This window comes from Myxine glutinosa, chromosome 11 (genome assembly GCF_964187855.1).
Source record: "Myxine glutinosa chromosome 11, kmMyxGlut1.1, whole genome shotgun sequence".
NCBI lineage: Eukaryota > Metazoa > Chordata > Myxini > Myxiniformes > Myxinidae > Myxine > Myxine glutinosa.
This window is the reverse complement of record NC_136271.1, coordinates 101805234-101823586: the sequence shown is the minus strand read 5'-3', so window position 1 is coordinate 101823586 and position 18353 is coordinate 101805234. Positions and strand designations below refer to the sequence as shown.

General features: G+C 43.9%; 1 protein-coding gene across 6 annotated transcripts in view; it reads right to left on the bottom strand.

Moving 5' to 3' along the window:
• LOC137436169 (membrane-associated guanylate kinase, WW and PDZ domain-containing protein 2) overlaps positions 1 to 18353 on the bottom strand; it is a 151376-nt gene that overhangs the window by 7143 nt on the left and 125880 nt on the right. For 4 of the 6 annotated variants that reach the window (XM_078786895.1, XM_078786894.1, XM_078786898.1 and 1 more), the window contains 6 exons: positions 17101 to 17367; positions 16016 to 16201; positions 6987 to 7071; positions 6638 to 6686; positions 2157 to 2300; positions 1491 to 1629 (listed from right to left, as the gene is read on the bottom strand). In XM_078786895.1, the coding sequence (XP_078643021.1) occupies positions 1491 to 1629; positions 2157 to 2300; positions 6638 to 6686; positions 6987 to 7071; positions 16016 to 16201; positions 17101 to 17367 (870 nt within the window). The remainder of the gene's footprint in view (positions 1 to 1490; positions 1630 to 2156; positions 2301 to 6637; positions 6687 to 6986; positions 7072 to 16015; positions 16202 to 17100; positions 17368 to 18353) is intronic. The other 2 variants (XR_013625005.1, XR_013625006.1) reach the window with 1 other exon arrangement.

Genomic DNA, 18353 nt, shown 5'->3' with positions numbered 1-18353 from the left:
CTGTTAATTGTGGTATTTACTATTTATTTAAAATGCAGAGGCTGCTGAATTGCCAAATAAGTGATATTAAAATACTAGAAAGCATTTCAGAGCAAAGTCCATCCATGTCCGCTTTGTTCTCGAACTAAACTTGATTAAAACGACAGTTAAAAGAACTGTACATTTTATCCAATTGAATTTTCTCCATATCCTCATAATAAAGGTTTGTTGAAGATTTAATGACAAAACATTAATTGGTAAAAAGTTGTGGCCCAGACACACACTGAACCTCAATGGTAAATAAATAAACACGCAACCGATTTAAAAAAGAAACGGCCGTCTCATGCTTTACGCACTGCGGCAAGGCTAATAAGGGCTATTTATAGCCACATGACTTCACCCAATCACATGTTTATCCAATTCAATTTTCTCCATATTCTCATAATAAAAGTTTGTTGAAAATCTGATGACAAAACCTCATTGTAAAAAAAAATAAAAAATTATGGCCTAGACATAGAGACAGATACAGACAGACAGACAAGCAATTACAAAACCCGTCTCCCACTGCACGGGAAGGGGTCGGGAGGGGGAAGGGGGGGGGGGGGGGGTTCAGGGCCAACAAATCACACTCCTTTGCAAAGGTAAGTTCAGTAGTAGACTAGTCACTTTTAATTAAATGGAAGTTCATTTGGTTATCTTCACTGTTACTTTATGGTTACGTCATTGGTCGCAAACAAATGGTCCATCACCCATTGCTGCAGTTTTTAGCTCACCTGGAACGTAGTTCTGGCGCATCGTCCGTCCTTTACTCCGTAAACACTTGCAACCCCCTGAAACTTCTGATGGGATTGTGACCAAACTTGGTTAAAATGATATATGGTTATGTTGCAACTCAAGTTTGTTCATGGCATTAAAAAAAGAAAAACTGGGGTCTCAGAGGGTCTACTAGGGGTCAACGTGGGTGCAGGTTTGACACCCCAAAATAGGTACTCGCTTTCTTCTATGAAACTACACACTATTTCAATGAAGCTTGACAACAACCTTCATCACCTGTGATGTACCAAAGTTTGTTCACGGCACTAAGAAAACTTCAGGGTTTAAGATGGCGTGCGGGGGGGGGGGGGGTTGACCCCCCTAAAATGGGTATTTACTCTCTTCTCCAAAACTACACACACTTTTTATGAAACGTGATCACAACCTTCAACACCTGTGATGTACCAAAGTTTGTTCATGGCATGAGAAAGATCAGGGTCTACGGCGAAGTGGGGGGGGGGGGGGGGGAGGGAGAGGGAGGGGAGGGGGGGGGGGAGTGGGGCAAAATAGGTATTTTTTGGTTTGTTTGTTTAGTCTTATAATTAGGTTAGTATGATTATTCATGCTGCCCTGTTTCCTAGCAACCATTTGTACTGAAATTGGTTTACAACACCTTTAGTTAGTGTAGTTATACTACTTTATTCCACCAGGTGAACACACCCCAATGGGGTATTGCCCCCATTTTTATCAGCCCTAACCGTGCTCCGGGATGAATCCCGAACCACGGCGAAGCAATAACCGGGCAGAGCCACCACCACTCCGGACTAGCTCGATGGCACGTGCATGGGATGCTCCCACCACACTCCCTCCGTTAATCTCAAGGATCTGGTCACCGATCTGAAGGGTGCCAAATGAAAAACAGGGACAAGGAATGAGAAAGTGAAATGGACATTTTATGCACAAATCATCAAAAGGAATGTGGATATGAAGGTATAGTTAAATGAAGGCCTATAAATTGGGATGTTCACTCAAATTGTAACACACATTTTGATTTCTGATGAAAAGGTGTGTCGTAGGTGTAATTACCCTGTCACCATTATCTTCCAGGAGACTATCATTTATAAAGAGTATGTGCTGAATCCCACTATGCATTACAGGAGACGATCTACCATCATAGTTTAGTTATCTCTGCTCATCAAGATTCAATGTGGCATGAGAAACGCAAAATAATACAAGGCAAGGAATTGACAAATGACATGCTTTCCATGAAAAAGCAAAACAATAAACTTCACATCAACCAAAAACAATTAAGGAAAAACTACAGATCCAGAAATTGGCTGAAGCCGACTGGCACGTGTGAAGTCAGTGCAAAGGCGCGAATACAGAATGGCATCGGAATAATGCGCAACGCAAACCCTGCATACCTGCATGCATGACTGCTGGCGGGCAGGACCATCATCGGCAACACGTAAAACATACAACTCCATTCCATACTCCTTCCCTCCCCGCATGGTGAATCCAAAGCCTCGCTCCCCCTTCTCCAACACCGCTGCATACACAGATCCTTCCTGTGGTAGCACATGGTACAGTATGACAAGTTATAGAAACGAGACACACCCTCTCCCTATGTGAGCGGCAATAGGGGTAGAGGGCAACTTTATCTTGTGTTATACTGTATTGTGATACTTTATATGTATATGTATATATATATATACACATTTGGCATCAGGAAGGGCATCCGGCCATAAAAACATTGCCTCAAACAGGGAACCATGATTGTCATGGGGCCCGCAAGGCTAACCCCCGCTCTAGCGGGGAAAATGGCCTTAAAACGATCATTCATTCATTCATTCATTCATATATATATATACACACACACACACACACACACACACACACACACACACACACACACACACACACACACACACACACACACACACACCACACACACACACACACACACACACACACACACACACGTGTATATATATATATATATATATATATATATATATATATATATATATATACACGCACACACACACACACACGTATATATATATATATATACAGTATATATATATATATATATATATATATATATATATATATATACGTGTGAAGTCAGTGCAAAGGCGCGAATACAGAATGGCATCGGAATAATGTGCAATGTGCAATGGCCTTTCGCAAAAACCGAAAGGTTCACAGAGTTACAAGTGTATGGAAAGCCTCACTGCGTTGCCCTGATGAAGCCCCAACAAGGGCGAAACCAGGTCGGTAACTGTGAGTTTTGCATGCACTTGTGACAGTATCTGAATTTATAATCCGTAATGACGCACTGCTAGATGGTTCCTCTGGAGCTTTGCAGGCAATGCGGACATGCATGGCGATGACGTCATGCTGTCCGCTCATTAGGTTGGAGAACCAGATTACAGATACTATCTATATATATATATATATATATATATATATATATATATATATATATATATATATACACACACACACACACACACCATGCTTTTTCAAGTGTGTTTAGGGTCATTGTCTTGCTGCACGACCCATCACCTTCGACAGAGACCCAGCTTTCTAACACTGGGTTGAACATTAAGCTCCAAAATGCCTTGGTAATCTCCTGATTTCATGATGCCGTGCACACATCCAAGGCACCCAGTGCGAGAGGCAGCACAGCAACCCCAAAACATCACTGAACCTCCTCCAGTCCTCCATGTTTGACTGTTGGGATGGTGTTCTTTTCTTTGAAGGCTTCATTTTGTTTTCTGTAAACATAGAGATGATGTGCTTTACCAAAAAGCTCTAATTTGGTCTCATCCGTCCACAGGACATTCTCCCAGAAGGATTTTGGCTTGTTCAGGTGTATTTTGGCTTGTTCAAGTGTGTTTTGGCAAACTCCAGTCAGGCTTTCTCAACAGTGAGGTCCTCCTGGGTCTCCTTCCATAGAACCCCCTTTCATTGAGTTGGCGACGGATGGTGAGAGTTGAAACTGTCGTACCTTGTCTCTGAAGGTTAGCTTGAATCTGTTTGGCAGTTGATCGAGGTGCTTTCTCTACCATTCGAACAATCTTTCGCTGCAATCTTCGATCAAGTTTTCTCTTGCTGCCACGTCCATGGAGGTCGGCTACCAGATGCTACCAGATGTCGGCCATGGGCCTTAAAGTTTCTGATAACATTACGTACAGTGGACACAGGAACATCAAGGTCTCTGGAGATGGACTTGTAGTCTTGAGATTGTCTTTGCTTGGCTGCAATCTTGTGTCTGACCTCCTTAGACAATTCTCTGGTTTTCTTTCTTTTCTCCATGCTCATTGCGGAACACATTGACACAAAACAACAGAATAACTCCTTTTCTCTTTTCAAACTGGTTGATGAGTGATTTTTATATTGCAGGCACCTGCATCTTACCATAGTTGAGTTCATTTCCAAAGTGAAGGAGAATCACCTGCTTGAAATCTAATTATTTCTAACAACTTCTAAAAGGTGCCAATAATATTGTCCGAGTCATTTTAGGATTTATGTGTGGAATAAGCTAAGATTTAGTAATTTTTCAGCTTTTTTTGTTTTGTTCCACCGAAAACCAAAGAAATATATATGTGGATACCAAAATATTTTTTAATTTCAGCAATTTTCTGGAAAAAATGGTGCATTATTTGAAAAAAATGCAAGGGTGCCAATATTTTTGGCCATGCCTGGATACACACACACACACACACACACACACACACACACACACACACACACACACACACACACACACACACACACACACACACACACACACACACACACAGACACACACACACACACACACACACACGTGTCATTGGTACTAAGAGGATTAGGCATTATGTTGATATGGTTGGGATAATCAATTTTGACAAAAAGGAGCAGCGCTACACTACACATTTACATGGAGAATTTGCTTCTTCCCTTCCACCCCCAAACACCCATGGATGATGAACGTTGAGGCCACATGCCCATCTGATGTGCAAGCAACAGGACTTGTGTGTTGGCCTCATCACAGGAGATGCCAATATTATTGAGAACTTTCGATTGAACAGACTCCAGGAGACAAACGTGATGCTGGGGCGCCAGCCCACAGAGAAAGAGCTGGCATCAGTACTCCATTGAGCAAAGGCATTCTAGTGTGTAAGTATTTCTCCTTTTTCAAGTAAGGACTAGGTACAACATAGGATGCCCAATCTGCAGCTGGATTCGCTCTATTGTCAGTCCAAAAGAGGTCATGTCTGAAGACTAAATTCTAGAGACTGGAAATGGACAGGTGAGTTAATTTGATGATCCTTCCAGAGTGACAGGATGAGACTAACACATGCTTCATTTGTCAGAACAGCATCTAATGAATTCCATATCAGCAGAAGGGGAAGCAGCTGATTTTGGTTCGTCATTGGGAAGGGATGGGGATAACGAGCTATGTCATCTGCACTATGTCATGTGCAGACAGAAGGGAGTTTCCAGAACATCAGAAACTTTCAAGAGCATCTTCTGCTTGACCATAACTGCCTTTCCACAGGATTCAGCACACCTGGCCCTAGAGGATGGACAACATAGCCACAGGTGGGATGGGATAAATCAGTGCATGAGAGAAAGTTGACTTATGCGAAAGTATTCACAGGTGGAAATCAATATATATATATATGTATATGTATTTTAACTGTAGGATCTAAGGCTAGGACTGGAGCTGCCACACACATGGACATACAGACAAATACGAGAGACACAACATAGGACTATTAGATGAGACAAACAAGCACTAAACTTGGGGGGGAATTACCATCACTTCCTGGGGCATTGGTTACCAGTGACGTCACAACAATGGCACCGCCCTTCTCAGCGAGTTATTTCCTCCTCCTCGTGGATGCCAACCTATGGGGCGATTGTCTGTGCTCTTATCCATTTTAAATGCTGAACGTCAAGCAAGGAAGCAGCACGTACCATTTTTAAGTCTTTGATATGACTTGGCAAGGTTTTATCCACCGACCTCCCAAACTCGGAGCGGTTGTTCTAACCATTTGCACCACCGAGTCATGTGACTTCGATGAAAACTGTCAGAGGATTCTGGAGGACAGAGGGAGGATGTACCAGTTGCAGAAATCCAGGTTGGGAAGTTTATAGATTCGGTCAGTCCGTGAGACGAGAGTTGCAGAAGGCCTCGGCTCCAAAGGCACGGATCATTGTTGAAGAACTAACAACCAGTCAGGCAGCAAAGTCGTATTTGAAATCACCACAGGTGAGGAATAGAGGGAGCGTTGGGATGGATGGCTACAAGGTGACCCCAATTTTTGATAAACTGAGGTATATGGAGCCATGATGATTGGGTGGACGGTATAGCATACGGATAATCATTGCCTTGGGTTGTTGCAGAGAGACAAGTGCAACCAGAGGTATTCCAGTGATCTATGAAAGGTTAGAGGGGACAATGAGGAATGTTACTGACAGAGCAGCAACACCACCTCTGGAACAGGGGCGGGGCCTGTCAAAATGGAAAGAATATCCGGTGAGAGAGACGGAAGAATCTGAGACGTCTTGGGAGGGAAAGGTTCGTTGAACATGGAATGACAGGAACTGCAGCAGCGACCTGAATGGTAAGATCAGTAACGATTGAGCAAAGACCTGGAATATTGGTGGTCTATAATGTTAGGAGATGGAGATGGGGGTGAGAGCAGCAGGGCGCATGGGAATTGGGGGGTAACAGAGTGCGTAGGGGACAATGTGGTATCAAGGTAAGCCAGGAGGGAGAGGATGCGGACAGGAAAGGGTAAACAGTCGTACGCTGGCAATCGCCGCAGACCGAGTTTCCTAATGGAAAAATCGCTCTTCTGTCCGTTACATTATGATAAACTGAACGCAAAATCCAGTGTCGTACCTGCAGTGAAGCTTCAGCTTTCTGCACTCTGCTTTCATTCTTCACTCCACTTTAAAGAAAAGAAGAAAAAAAAGAAGAGATGACTCAGTGCGAATGCAGAGCGTGGTTTGTGTGAACGAAAGCTAAACAAATGCATCAGAAAGAATGTTTGCACAAGAGCCATTCACATACAGCGGACCATTTGAAGAGTCTCATTGTTTTTGCTTCTGCCCAATACTTTTGAAATGCGAACCAAGCTAAAAGATTTTCAAACTGCAATACAACAAAAAGAGTTCTTCTCGTAGCAGAAGACAAAGAATCAAGTCACCGTTTCATTGTCGAGTTGCATAAGGCCAAGCATATGCAGTACCTGCTGTGTGCAGAGCCCAAAGGAAGAGGGAAAGCCATAACAGGAGCCACGTGTGCAGGGTGGGGTGAAGGCACGTTGTTTGAATCTGTAGATCAGTGCAGAGGGAAGGAAGCCAAGAGGAAGAGGAGTCAAGCGAAAAGGTCACAAGCGAAAATTATCTGAATGTTGGATTTAGGGGCTCATGGGCACAAGGGGTTTGGGAAGAATAAAGTTCAGGAAAAGTTTGGGACAGCAATTTAAAAAACTCCTAACCAAGGATAGATCTTCACAACGGGGCATTGTATCTATCTATAATTCCAGTAATCTCTGTGTGTGTGTGTGTGTGTCTGTGTGTGTGTTTGTTTGTTTGTCTGTGACCGCTGTTTCTCGACAACCACGGGTCCGATATACTTTAAACTTGCCAGGTATATTGCTGGGGACCCGAGGATGTGCCTTTTCAAGGTTTGAAATTAATCGGATCTATCTATCTATATTATAATAGCCGTAGATGATTCTGTCTGTCTGTCTGTCTATCTGTTGGGTGTCTGTCCGGGGTGTGGCTTACTCGGTTTGCAGAGTAGCTCCACCCATAGCTCCACCCATTCTGGGAGTGGCTATAAACAAATATCCACCATTTTATTAACTCGCATAGCTTTGAGTCCTGTTTTGTAGGCCCGTGGTGTCTTGCTCTCCCCCAGTTTTATTTCAAATCAAATTCGATAAATCATTTCATTTTTCACAGTCGCTAACATAGTTTTAGACTCGGTTGAAAAAAAACGGGAAGAAAATCCGATGAAAGTTGCCGTTTATAGAACGAAATGAATTCTCAAAGGCCTGTAACTTCAAGGCCATTGAGTCTCTCTCACGCCTTTATCTCCAATCTAACTCACCATATGATTTCATTTTTATCGATGGTTTTACTTTTAGACTCGGTGTCAGCAATAATTGAGAACAATCCACACACGCGGGAAAATGCAGAGATATATTTTTTAAAATCGCGTCATGGTGTATCATACACCGCCCAACATGACACCGCCGGCAATGTGTCGATATATATTAAAAATTCGCTTTTGCTTTTCCGTTATGATATATTACTATTTCGTTTGATGATAGTCGTCACAAAAACGTCAACAATGATGCCGACATATATTTCTTCGTTTTTATTTCATTCAACATATTAGCCGGAAGTAAAATATGTTTCAGGAAATTACCGAGAGATATTTCTTCGTTTTTTTTATTAGTTATGTGCGCATACACTTTAAATAGGTTTATTTGAAATCTTTAATTTTCCACAAACATTCCACACACGCGGGAAAATGCAGATATATTTTTTAAAATCGCGTCATGGTGTATCATACACCGCCCAACATGACACCGACGGCAATGTGTCGATATCTATTTTAAATTCGATATATCATTTCATTTTTCACAGTCGCTAACATAGTTTTAGACTCGGTTGAAAAAAAACGAGAAGAAAATCCGATGAAAGTTGCCGTTTATAGAACGAAATGAATTCTCAAATGCCTGTAACTTCAAGGCCATTGAGTCTCTCTCACGCCTTTATCTCCAATCTAACTCACCATATGATTTCATTTTTATCGATGGTTTTAGAGTCGGTGTCAGCAATAATTGAGAACATTCCACACACGCGGGAAAATGCAGATATATTTTTTAAAATCGCGTCATGGTGTATCATACACCGCCTAACATGACACCGACGGCAACGTGTCGATACATATTAAAAATTCGATATATCATTTCATTTTTCACAGTCGCTAACATAGTTTTCGACTCGGTTGAAAAAAAACGGGAAGGAAATCCAATGAAAGTTGCCGTTTATAGAACGAAATGAATTCTCAAACGCCTGTAACTTCAACTTCAAGGCCATTGAGTCTCTCTCACGCCTTTATCTCCAATCTAACTCACCATATGATTTCATTTTTATCGATGGTTTTGGACTCGGTGTCAGCAATAATTGAGAACATTCCACACACGCGGGAAAATGCAGATATATTTTTTAAAATCGCGTCATGGTGTATCATACACTGCCCAACATGACACCGACGGCAACGTGTCGATATATATTAAAAATTCGCTTTTGCTTTTCCGTTAAGATATATTACTTTTTCGTTTGATGACAGTCGTCACAAAAACGTCAACAATGATGCCGACATATATTTCTTCGTTTTTATTTAATTCAACATTATTAGCCGGAAGTAAAATATGTTTCAGGAAATTACCGAGAGATATTTCTTCGTTTTTTAAAATTAGTTATGTGCGAATACACTTTAAATAGGTTTATTTGAAATCTTTAATTTTCCACAATATAATTTACTTGCCATTTATCATTTGATGATTACGAGACAAATTCCTCTTGAGGATCGTGACAATTCATGCGCTGCGTGGAAACTTCTATTTCCAAAATGAATGAGACGATCGATGAAGAACGCAGACTTGAACAGGATGCAGCAAGAAAACGAATGAGACGGGCGAACGAGTCCATCGACGAACGTCAATGCAAACTTGCGGGGTCACCCGTGGGATTCCCACGGGTGACCCCGCTAGTAATTCCAGTAATCTCTGTGTGTGTGTGTGTGTGTGTGTCTGTGTGTGTGTTTGTTTGTTTGTCTGTGACCGCTGTTTCTCGACAACCACGGGTCCGATATACTTTAAACTTGCCAGGTATATTGCTGGGGACCCGAGGATGTGCCTTTTCAAGGTTTGAAATTAATCGGACAAGTAGTTACCGAGCTATGTCCAAAAAACGATTCAACCAATCAGAGAGCAGCGAGCTATCACGTGTGCCGAACGTGGCGAACAGACTCTGCCTCGGACGGCACATTTGAGAGCGTATTCATTTATTTCACGTTTGCAAACTATGTTGGCGTTAAACTATGTTTTAAAACTAATAAAAACTAATTTGCGATTCATCGTAACTGCGATTTGCGACCTTCCGGACAGTGAAGACTTCACTTCCGGCAGCCAATCACAGAACGAGCCGAGCCGAGCGCGTGCGCCATTACGGTTCGTAATTCGATTTCTTCCGGAGAAAATAATAATTTCTCGATTTCTTATGCGCATTATTTCTCCCAATTCAGTCAGAGCGAAGGGCGGAAGCGAAGAGCGTTGTTTTTTTTGTTTACGGGCGTACGGGCGTACGGGCGGGGTAGAGCGTACGGGTAGCGTTTTTTTTTTTTTTTGGCAAGGAACGGGCACCCACGTACGGGCATGCCCTAGTATAATAAAAGCCGAAAGGTGCAGCGTGCAGTGGTTACATCAATTTTCACAAGTTGTATTAATCACTGGAAAACTAGTCTGTGAAGGCCAAGAGTCGGTCTACATCGGTGAAGAAATAAGGATAGCGGACTTTCTCAATCGTATGTTTTGAGTTTGGCTTTGCAGAAAGTATTGGATAGTGTTGAAGGGGAGGAAAATCAGAAAGGGGGGCGGGGGGGGGGGATAGGGAGAGAGGAAGGCAATCACTACCATTTATATATATGTATGTAATATGTAGATGGGAGATCTTTTCAAGAACTGTTTTTATTTTTGTCAAAACTGTATTTTTATTTTATGGTGTGAGTGCCTACTGTGTGTTTCCAGTTAGATATCGGTGTAAATCGTGCATTCCTGTGTATAATCGTCGGTTGGTTCCTGCCGCGTTTTTCAGGCCTGGTATTCCAGGCCCCGAGGCGTTGTTGTCTCCTCTCGTCGTTTGTGGTCCATTTCCTTTTGTTCTCTCACTGTTTTTCCAGTCTTTTTTCACCCCATACTTCCCCGAACATCTTACCCTTTGTTTAGTCTTAATTGAAAAAAAGAAAAAAATACTATTTCCTTCTCTCCCCGTTTTCGTTCGTTTTTCAACCACGTGTTTCGCCCCACCCGTTTTTTTTTCTCTCCTTCCTTCATAACGCAATCCTCTCCAGCCGACACCTTTCTAATTCCAGTTCTCACCATACTTCACATTTATCCTTCTTCCTCTGATCCACTTTCACCTAACCTTCAAAAAAACATTAACGAAGAATTTAGAAAGTAGGCCTCTCCTCCCGTACTAACACATTTGCTTATACACCTCCCTGTTCCTTCACTCTCTCCTCTCCTGGCTGTCAATCTCCTATTCTTCTGTTCCTGCTTCTGAACCTGTGCTGGAATCCTTAATCCCCCTTCGGAATCCTTCATGCCCTCATTTAGGGAAACTTATCCTTCCCCTCCTGAACTCCCCCCTCACCCCTCCCCTCCTAAACTCCCCCATCGCTCCTCCCCTCCCAAACTCCACCCTCACCCCTCCCCTCCTAAATTCCTCGCTCACTCCTCCATTTCAAAACTCCCCCTTCCCCCCATCCCTTCAAATCTCCCCACCCTCCTTTTTTCTCCAATTCTCCCCTCTCACCCCTCCTCCTCAAAGCCTCCTACCTGCTTCCTCTCCCTTCCAACTCTTACCTCAATCTCCTCCAACCTTCTTCCTCACTCTGCCTCCCCCCCCACCAAACAACACATCACCTCATCAGTACCTCATCCAATCACCATCAAACCTTTTGTCCTCCTCATCCTTCCCTTTTTCCTAGCTCTTCTGAAATCTCTGACACACTATCAACAGCTCTCACTACCTCCTCCTCCTCTTCCTCATCTTACCCTAACCCTCCCCTCCCCAGTGCTGTATCCAATGCTCCCCAAACATCCGGGGCCTATGCTCAAACATGATTGACCTCTCCATACAGGTTGCTTCTGACAAACCAGATTTGATCTGCTCAACATAAACGTTCCTCAAACAAGATGTCTCTGATTCCTTAATATCTCTCCCTGGTTACTCCCTCCTCCGGCATGATAGACCTGAGCCTCGTCCTGGAGGTGGGGTTGCTATCTTTATCAAAAACTCTCTTCCTCACTCTCCTTGCACTGCCCTCTCTCCAGCTCACCCCCAGGAGTACCTCTGGCTATGGCTTCCCCTTCGCTCCCACCTTTTGTTCATATGTGTGTTGTACCGTCCTCCAAACAGTGATGACTCCATTTACATCTGGCTGTCTGACAACATGGACCAACTTCTATCCACTCATCCAAACTCTCTCTTCCTCATATGTGGCGACTTCAACTGTCATCATGCCAGCTGGCTGGGAGTGGGTACCTCTCACCAGCCATGGCACCTCAGCAAAGGACTTCTACGACTCACTGGGACTGACACAATCTGTCAATTTCCCGACCCGGATATCAGTCAATGGAGCATCTTCTCTTCTAGACTTGGTTATGACAAACTTCCCTGCAAATGTCTGCTGCTCTTCTTCTGCTCCAATCGGTTCATCTGATCATGTGCTTGTTAAAGTGGACATCCCTCTGACCATTCTCAGAGAACCTCCTCAGCGTCGGCGAGTCTGGCATTTCACTCAGGCTGACTGCCACGGTCTTCAAGCAGCCATCAATCATCTGGACTGGTCTCCCATCTCGACCGCCTCTGGCATCAACTCATCCTGGGAATTCTTCCAAAGTAAACTGCTCTCTCTCATGCACAGATTTATCCCATCTCGTCTATAGTTGTCATACCCTTCCTCCCATCCATGGTACACGGAATCTTGTGGTGAGGCAGTTGCCATGAAACAACTTGCCCTCAACTCCTGGAAGGCAAATCCAACGGAAGACAATCTCTTTTCCTTTCACAAAGCTCAGAACAAGCGTGTGTCTACCCTCAGGAGAGCCCACTCTCAAGAGTAAACTCTCAAACTTGTCTCCCTCTTCCAAATCCTCATGGCATCTTGTCAAATCTGTTTCTGGTGTTTGTTCCCCCTCCATCCCCTCCCTTACCTCAAATGGCTACACAGCTGACTCCGCACGTGAAAAAGCTGAATGCCTCAACTCTGTGTTTGCCTCAAATTCTTGTGTCACACACCCGTCTCTCTCTGTACCCACCGTACCCAGTCGTACCCAGCTGCTCCTGGACTCTATCCTTCTCTCCTGACAAGGTGGAGAAGTTTCTGTCAATCCTCCACTCTGGTGTTGGCTTAGCGGTTAGGGTGCCGGCTTGGGATCCTAGGATCCTGGGTTCGAATCCCGGTCGATCGCTGAATTAACGCCAGGGGGGTTGACTCAGCCTGTCATCCTTCCGAGGTCGGCAAATTGAGTACCAGCTTGCTGGGATGAATGATCCCCGTGTGTACCCTGGGTTAGAATAGGTACACCGTATCCCTGTGCATCGTAAGAGCGTGACCAAGGGTTGGCGTCAGGAAGGGCATCCGGCCATAAAAACATTGCCTCAAACAGGGAACCATGATTGTCAAGGGGCCCGCAAGGCTAACCCCCGCTCTAGCGGGGAAAATGGCCTTAAAACGATCATTCATTCATTCATTCTCCACTCTGATTCTGCAACTGGACCAGACGACATCAGCCCATGGGTCCTAAAATCCTGCTCTGCCGCTCTTTCACACCCTCTCTCTGTTCTCTTCACCCTCTCTTTTGCTCAAGGTCATCTGCCATCATCTTGGAAATCAGCCAACATTACTGCTTTGGACAAAAAGGTGCAAAAAACAGATCCTTGCAACTACAGACCAATCAGCTTGCTCCAACTTATCAACAAAGTCATGGAATCCATCATTGCTTCGGATATCAAATCCTTCCTCTTCTCAAATGGCTTGATATCTGATCATCAATTTGGATTCAGACCAGGTCACTCTACTCTGGACATTCTGCTTCTGCTGTCTCAACAATGGATGGAGGTCCTCAATGCCAAACAGGAAATCAGAGCTGTCTCCCTTGACATATCATGTGCCTTCGATACGGTCTGGCACACTGCTCTGCTCACCAAACTCTCCTATGGTATCCATGGAAACTCCACGTATGGCTTGCGGACTTCCTCTCTGGTCGTAGTCAACGTGTGGCCCTGAATGGATTTCTCTCATCTCCCCTTCCTGTTCAGGCTGGAGTTCCCCAAGGCAGTGTTCTGGGCCCTGTGCTTTTTCTGGTCCTCATTAATGATCTCTCCAACTCTCTGGAAAATCCTCTCTATCTCTTTGCTGATGACTCCACTCTCTACCGCTCCATACCTCATCCCTCAGATCGGCAGGCTGCAGCCTCCTCACTCTCTGCAGACCTCGACAAAATTACAGACTGGTCAAACAAGTGGAACATGTCTTTCAATCCTGACAAATCTCACACTCTTACGATGTCTCTCCGAAAAGACTGTCTGGACAACCCTCCCATCCACTTTCTCAACAATCCTCTCCAAGAAGTTCTGTCACTCAAGCTCTTGGGTGTCACAATCTGCCATGATCTTTCCTGGGAAAACCACATTTCCAAGCTGGCCTCCAAAGCCAGTCGCCGACTGGGCATCATCAGTCGTGTGAAGTCCTTCCTTGGCACACCTGAGCTCCTCACCTCATACAAGGCTTTCATCCACAGCTCAATGGAATTCTGCTCTCCCCTCTGGGCTGGTGCTCCTGCCTCACACCTAGCTCGGCTTCACGCTGTTTAAACCAAAGCTTTCAGAGTCATTGGAATCTCCCGTAATGAAGCTGATTGTGAGGGCCTTTCACTCACTCACCGCAGAGAGGTAGGTGGTCTTTCTGTCTTCTACCGACTCCTATCTGGCCTAGCTCCCCCAGCTCTATCTGTGCTCTGTCCCCCAAATATTCCTACAGGTCGCACAAGATCTGCCAGCAACCCTCTTCTGGTGAAATTCCCAAAATCAAGACTCTCTGCTCACCTTCACTCTTTCATTCCTCTTTTCTCCCACCTCTGGAACAAACTCCCTCACTCTCTTCAATCCCACTGCTCCCCCCAGGGCTTTAAAACAGCTGTTCACCACCATCTCTTATCTTCCCCCATCCAAAACCTTGATCTTTTCTACCCCCATTAATTCACCCCAGATCCACTTTTCTGAAATACCGACTTCTTTCCTGGATGTCCTAGCTTTGTCCATGTGTTTTATACTTCTCCCACCCCGCACCTTCCCATGCCTCCTCCCCCCAAGCCCTCTCCCTCCCACAGATCTCCCGATGTCCCTGTTCTCTGCTGTTGTACTTGTGTGCTTGTCTCCCGCTCCCTTTATTATATGTCTTATGTGTCCGTTTGTTTTTTTTGTCATTGATGTTAGCTCTTACCCGAGCCTCGATCTTGTATACAAAAAACAAACAAACAAAAAAGGTTCAAAAATCAATACAGCATGTAGCTGAGTCAGTGCAAATCTAATTTTTGCTGTTTGCACCGAAAAAACTGGACCAGCGGAGATGGGTTTATCATAATGGGATGATCACAAAACGGGTAGATGAGGCAGGTATTGGAAAATATACAAATTAGGTGTGAAAATTAATAAATGGTTAAATAGAATGGCACTTTGTGGAGTGCAGACTCACCTCTTGCTCATTTTTTAAAAAAACAACACTGATCGTCTGATTTTGATTCAACCAAATATGGCTGGAATGGGAGATCTCTTGGGAGGTCTTTTTTGAACCTTCCACTGATGATGTCATCATTATCACCCTTTGTACCCTCTGTGGAGTTGATGACATATGCCGAGATTCAATTTTTTTCGTGGAGCCGTTTTGGAAAAGATGTCCAAATTTTCCCCTTTAATCCAATATAACTCCCATACCATGTGACCTATGAGATCAACGTTATCAATAAAATATCTCCATGGGGTTTCGCATCCCATGTATAAATATTTGCATCGATCAGACACGCGATTGCAGAGAAAAATAATTTTAAGTGAAAGGTATAGAAGCAGACAAGACAGAGCCTGGTGTTGGCTTAACGGTTAAGGTGGCTCATGTAAGACCTTAGGGTCTTGAGTTTAAACCTCTGCCATACCGTTCAACTAATATCAGGTGTGTTAACTCAGCCTGTCCGCTACCTAGGTTGTCAAAATCAGTTCCAGCTTACTTGTAATGGGGGGGGGGGGGGGGGCATTACATCAGCGGCATCGCCGCGCCCCCAGAAAATGATGCAGCCAAGCAGCCATGGGCTGCATACGAACCACCACCACAAGACAGACAGCAGACAATAGTGTCACAACCCTTTTGGGATGACCAACAAAGATCATGCATCCAAGGAGACAATCATTTACAACGCACCTGCAATTGGCAAGACAGTGAGCGTGACTGAGAGACCAGCCTCCTTCACCATGCTAACAACTTGTTCATGTGCCACCATCATGATGGAGCGTCCATTTACCGCCAATATGCGGTGGCCAACACCCAGCACTCCACCTCGCTCGGCTGGGCTTCCAGGCACGATTCGCCCGATCTTATGTGGAATCACTGCATGGTCAAAAGAACATCAAAGGTTGATGGTATTAATTCGACTCGCGCGTATCAGCTCGCTACGCTTGCCTCACCACACGTCGCTGCAAAGGCACAGGCTTGTTTTAACTGAGGATAATGACTGTACGTGAGGCGAGTTGCTGTGTTGTCATGATTTACACCAATCATAATACAAACATTTATTTTGTACAAATTTATTTGTAATATTGGTCATATTACTTATTGTAATCTAAAAAGGTCCAAGTGGTCTGAAGCTCTAAATGGTAAAGGGTCCAAGCTGGTCTAATGAGTCTAAAGCCTCTTATGGGTCTTTTGGGTGCTTTTGGCCATTTTACCCCCCTTTTGGGGTGTTAAGGGTATTTTGGGTCTTTAAGGGTCTTTTGAGTATTTGGGGTGTTTTGGTCTTCAGGGTTTTTTCAGGTATTTGGGTTATTTTGGGTCCCCTGGGTCTTTTGGGTCTTTAGGGGTTTTGGGGGACTTAAGGGGTCTTCAAAAGTCTTAGGTGTCTCAGCAATCTAAAAGGTCGAAAGGCATATTCCAACAGTACGTAATTAATAGACATATAGTCACATGGCTTCAAGGACCGTGTTGTTTGGTTTTGTATATATTTAAAGAAGAATAAGACGTTTTGGTCACAAATACACACAGACACACACTTGCTTCATTATAATAAGATTCAAAGTGGCATTAATGAGATTTACTGTACAACACTAACCTGCCATAAAATCTGTATATATTTACAAATAATAGCTTAATAATAACACAGATTTTTATTTCCAAAAGTCAAGTTAAACCTATTTCTCATGCCGACTCCATTGCTCTACGCGGATGCAACTACAGATCGAATACGACTTGACCACGCAATGCGCAGGTAGTTGCATGCAAATGATACTCACCGGGGCCATTCCCTGGCTCGGGGCAGGCTATGGAGGAGATTATCACAAAACCAAAACCTTCATCATCTTTTCGGGAAATCAAAATGTCCTGAGGACTGATAGAACAAGCTGCAGACACAATGGGAACTGGGGTCGAGAAGGAGCTCCATGGGTTTTTGATCGGCCGTCCAGAGAGCCGGGGAGGTGTGGAATCATCTTTGACTGAGGCCTGGCCATTGACGGGCTCCTGTGCCAGTTCATGAAGCAAATCAACCTGGTCTGTGGCATCTAAAAGAAATAACATTACACAGGTGACGAAACATTGTTGTCATAAACTACACATGTGGTTCATCTCAAGCAATACATTGTTAGCAAAGTACGTTTATTTTAATACTGTTACTATTTTTCAGCTCGTCATTTTGAAGACTCTATTCTTCCCCAGATGCTGCCCGAGTTAATCGGTGCATTTGCTGACACACTCAAAATAAATGATGTGACAACCAGTCTGAATCACCACTTTTCTCTACATTTTCACTTCCTGTAGAAATGGATTTTTTTATGCGATTAAATATGTCCGCAAGTTTTTAATATCGGGGCGTGGGCACAAGACACGACAACGTCAACGATGTTTAAGCTCGTGAAACCCCAGGGAATGTTTACATACAGTGACTTCAGAAAGTATTCACACCCCTTGACTTTTTTCACATTTTGTTGTGTTACAGCCTGAATTTAAAATTTATTTGATATGGGAGATATGGGAGTTATGGGAGACACATGTCATAGTCGACACATGTCAATACACATGACACTCAATAATGTCAAAGTGTAATTTTGTTGGGGGAGGGGGGGGGGGGGGTGGGGGTAGGGCTCAAATGCTGAAATGCATTTTCAGCAAAGCTGAAATATCTTGAGTCAATAAGTATTCAACCCCTTTGCTATGACCCTCCAAATTGAGCTCAGGTGCATCCAATTTCCTTTGATCATCCTTGAGATGTCTCTTCAACTTGATTGGAGTCCACCTGTGACTAATTCAATTGATTGGACATGATTTAGAGAGAAACACACCTTTCTATGTAAGGTTCACAGTTGACAGTGAATGTCAGAGCAGAAACTCTATCATGAAGTCCAAGGTACTGTCTTTGGAACTCTGAGATTGAGGAGGCATAGATCTGGGGAAGGGGATAAAACAATTTCGAGTGTTGAAAGTTCACAAGAGCAGAGTGAGCTCCATCATTAGGAAATGGAAAGAAAATGGAACTACCCAGACTCTTCCT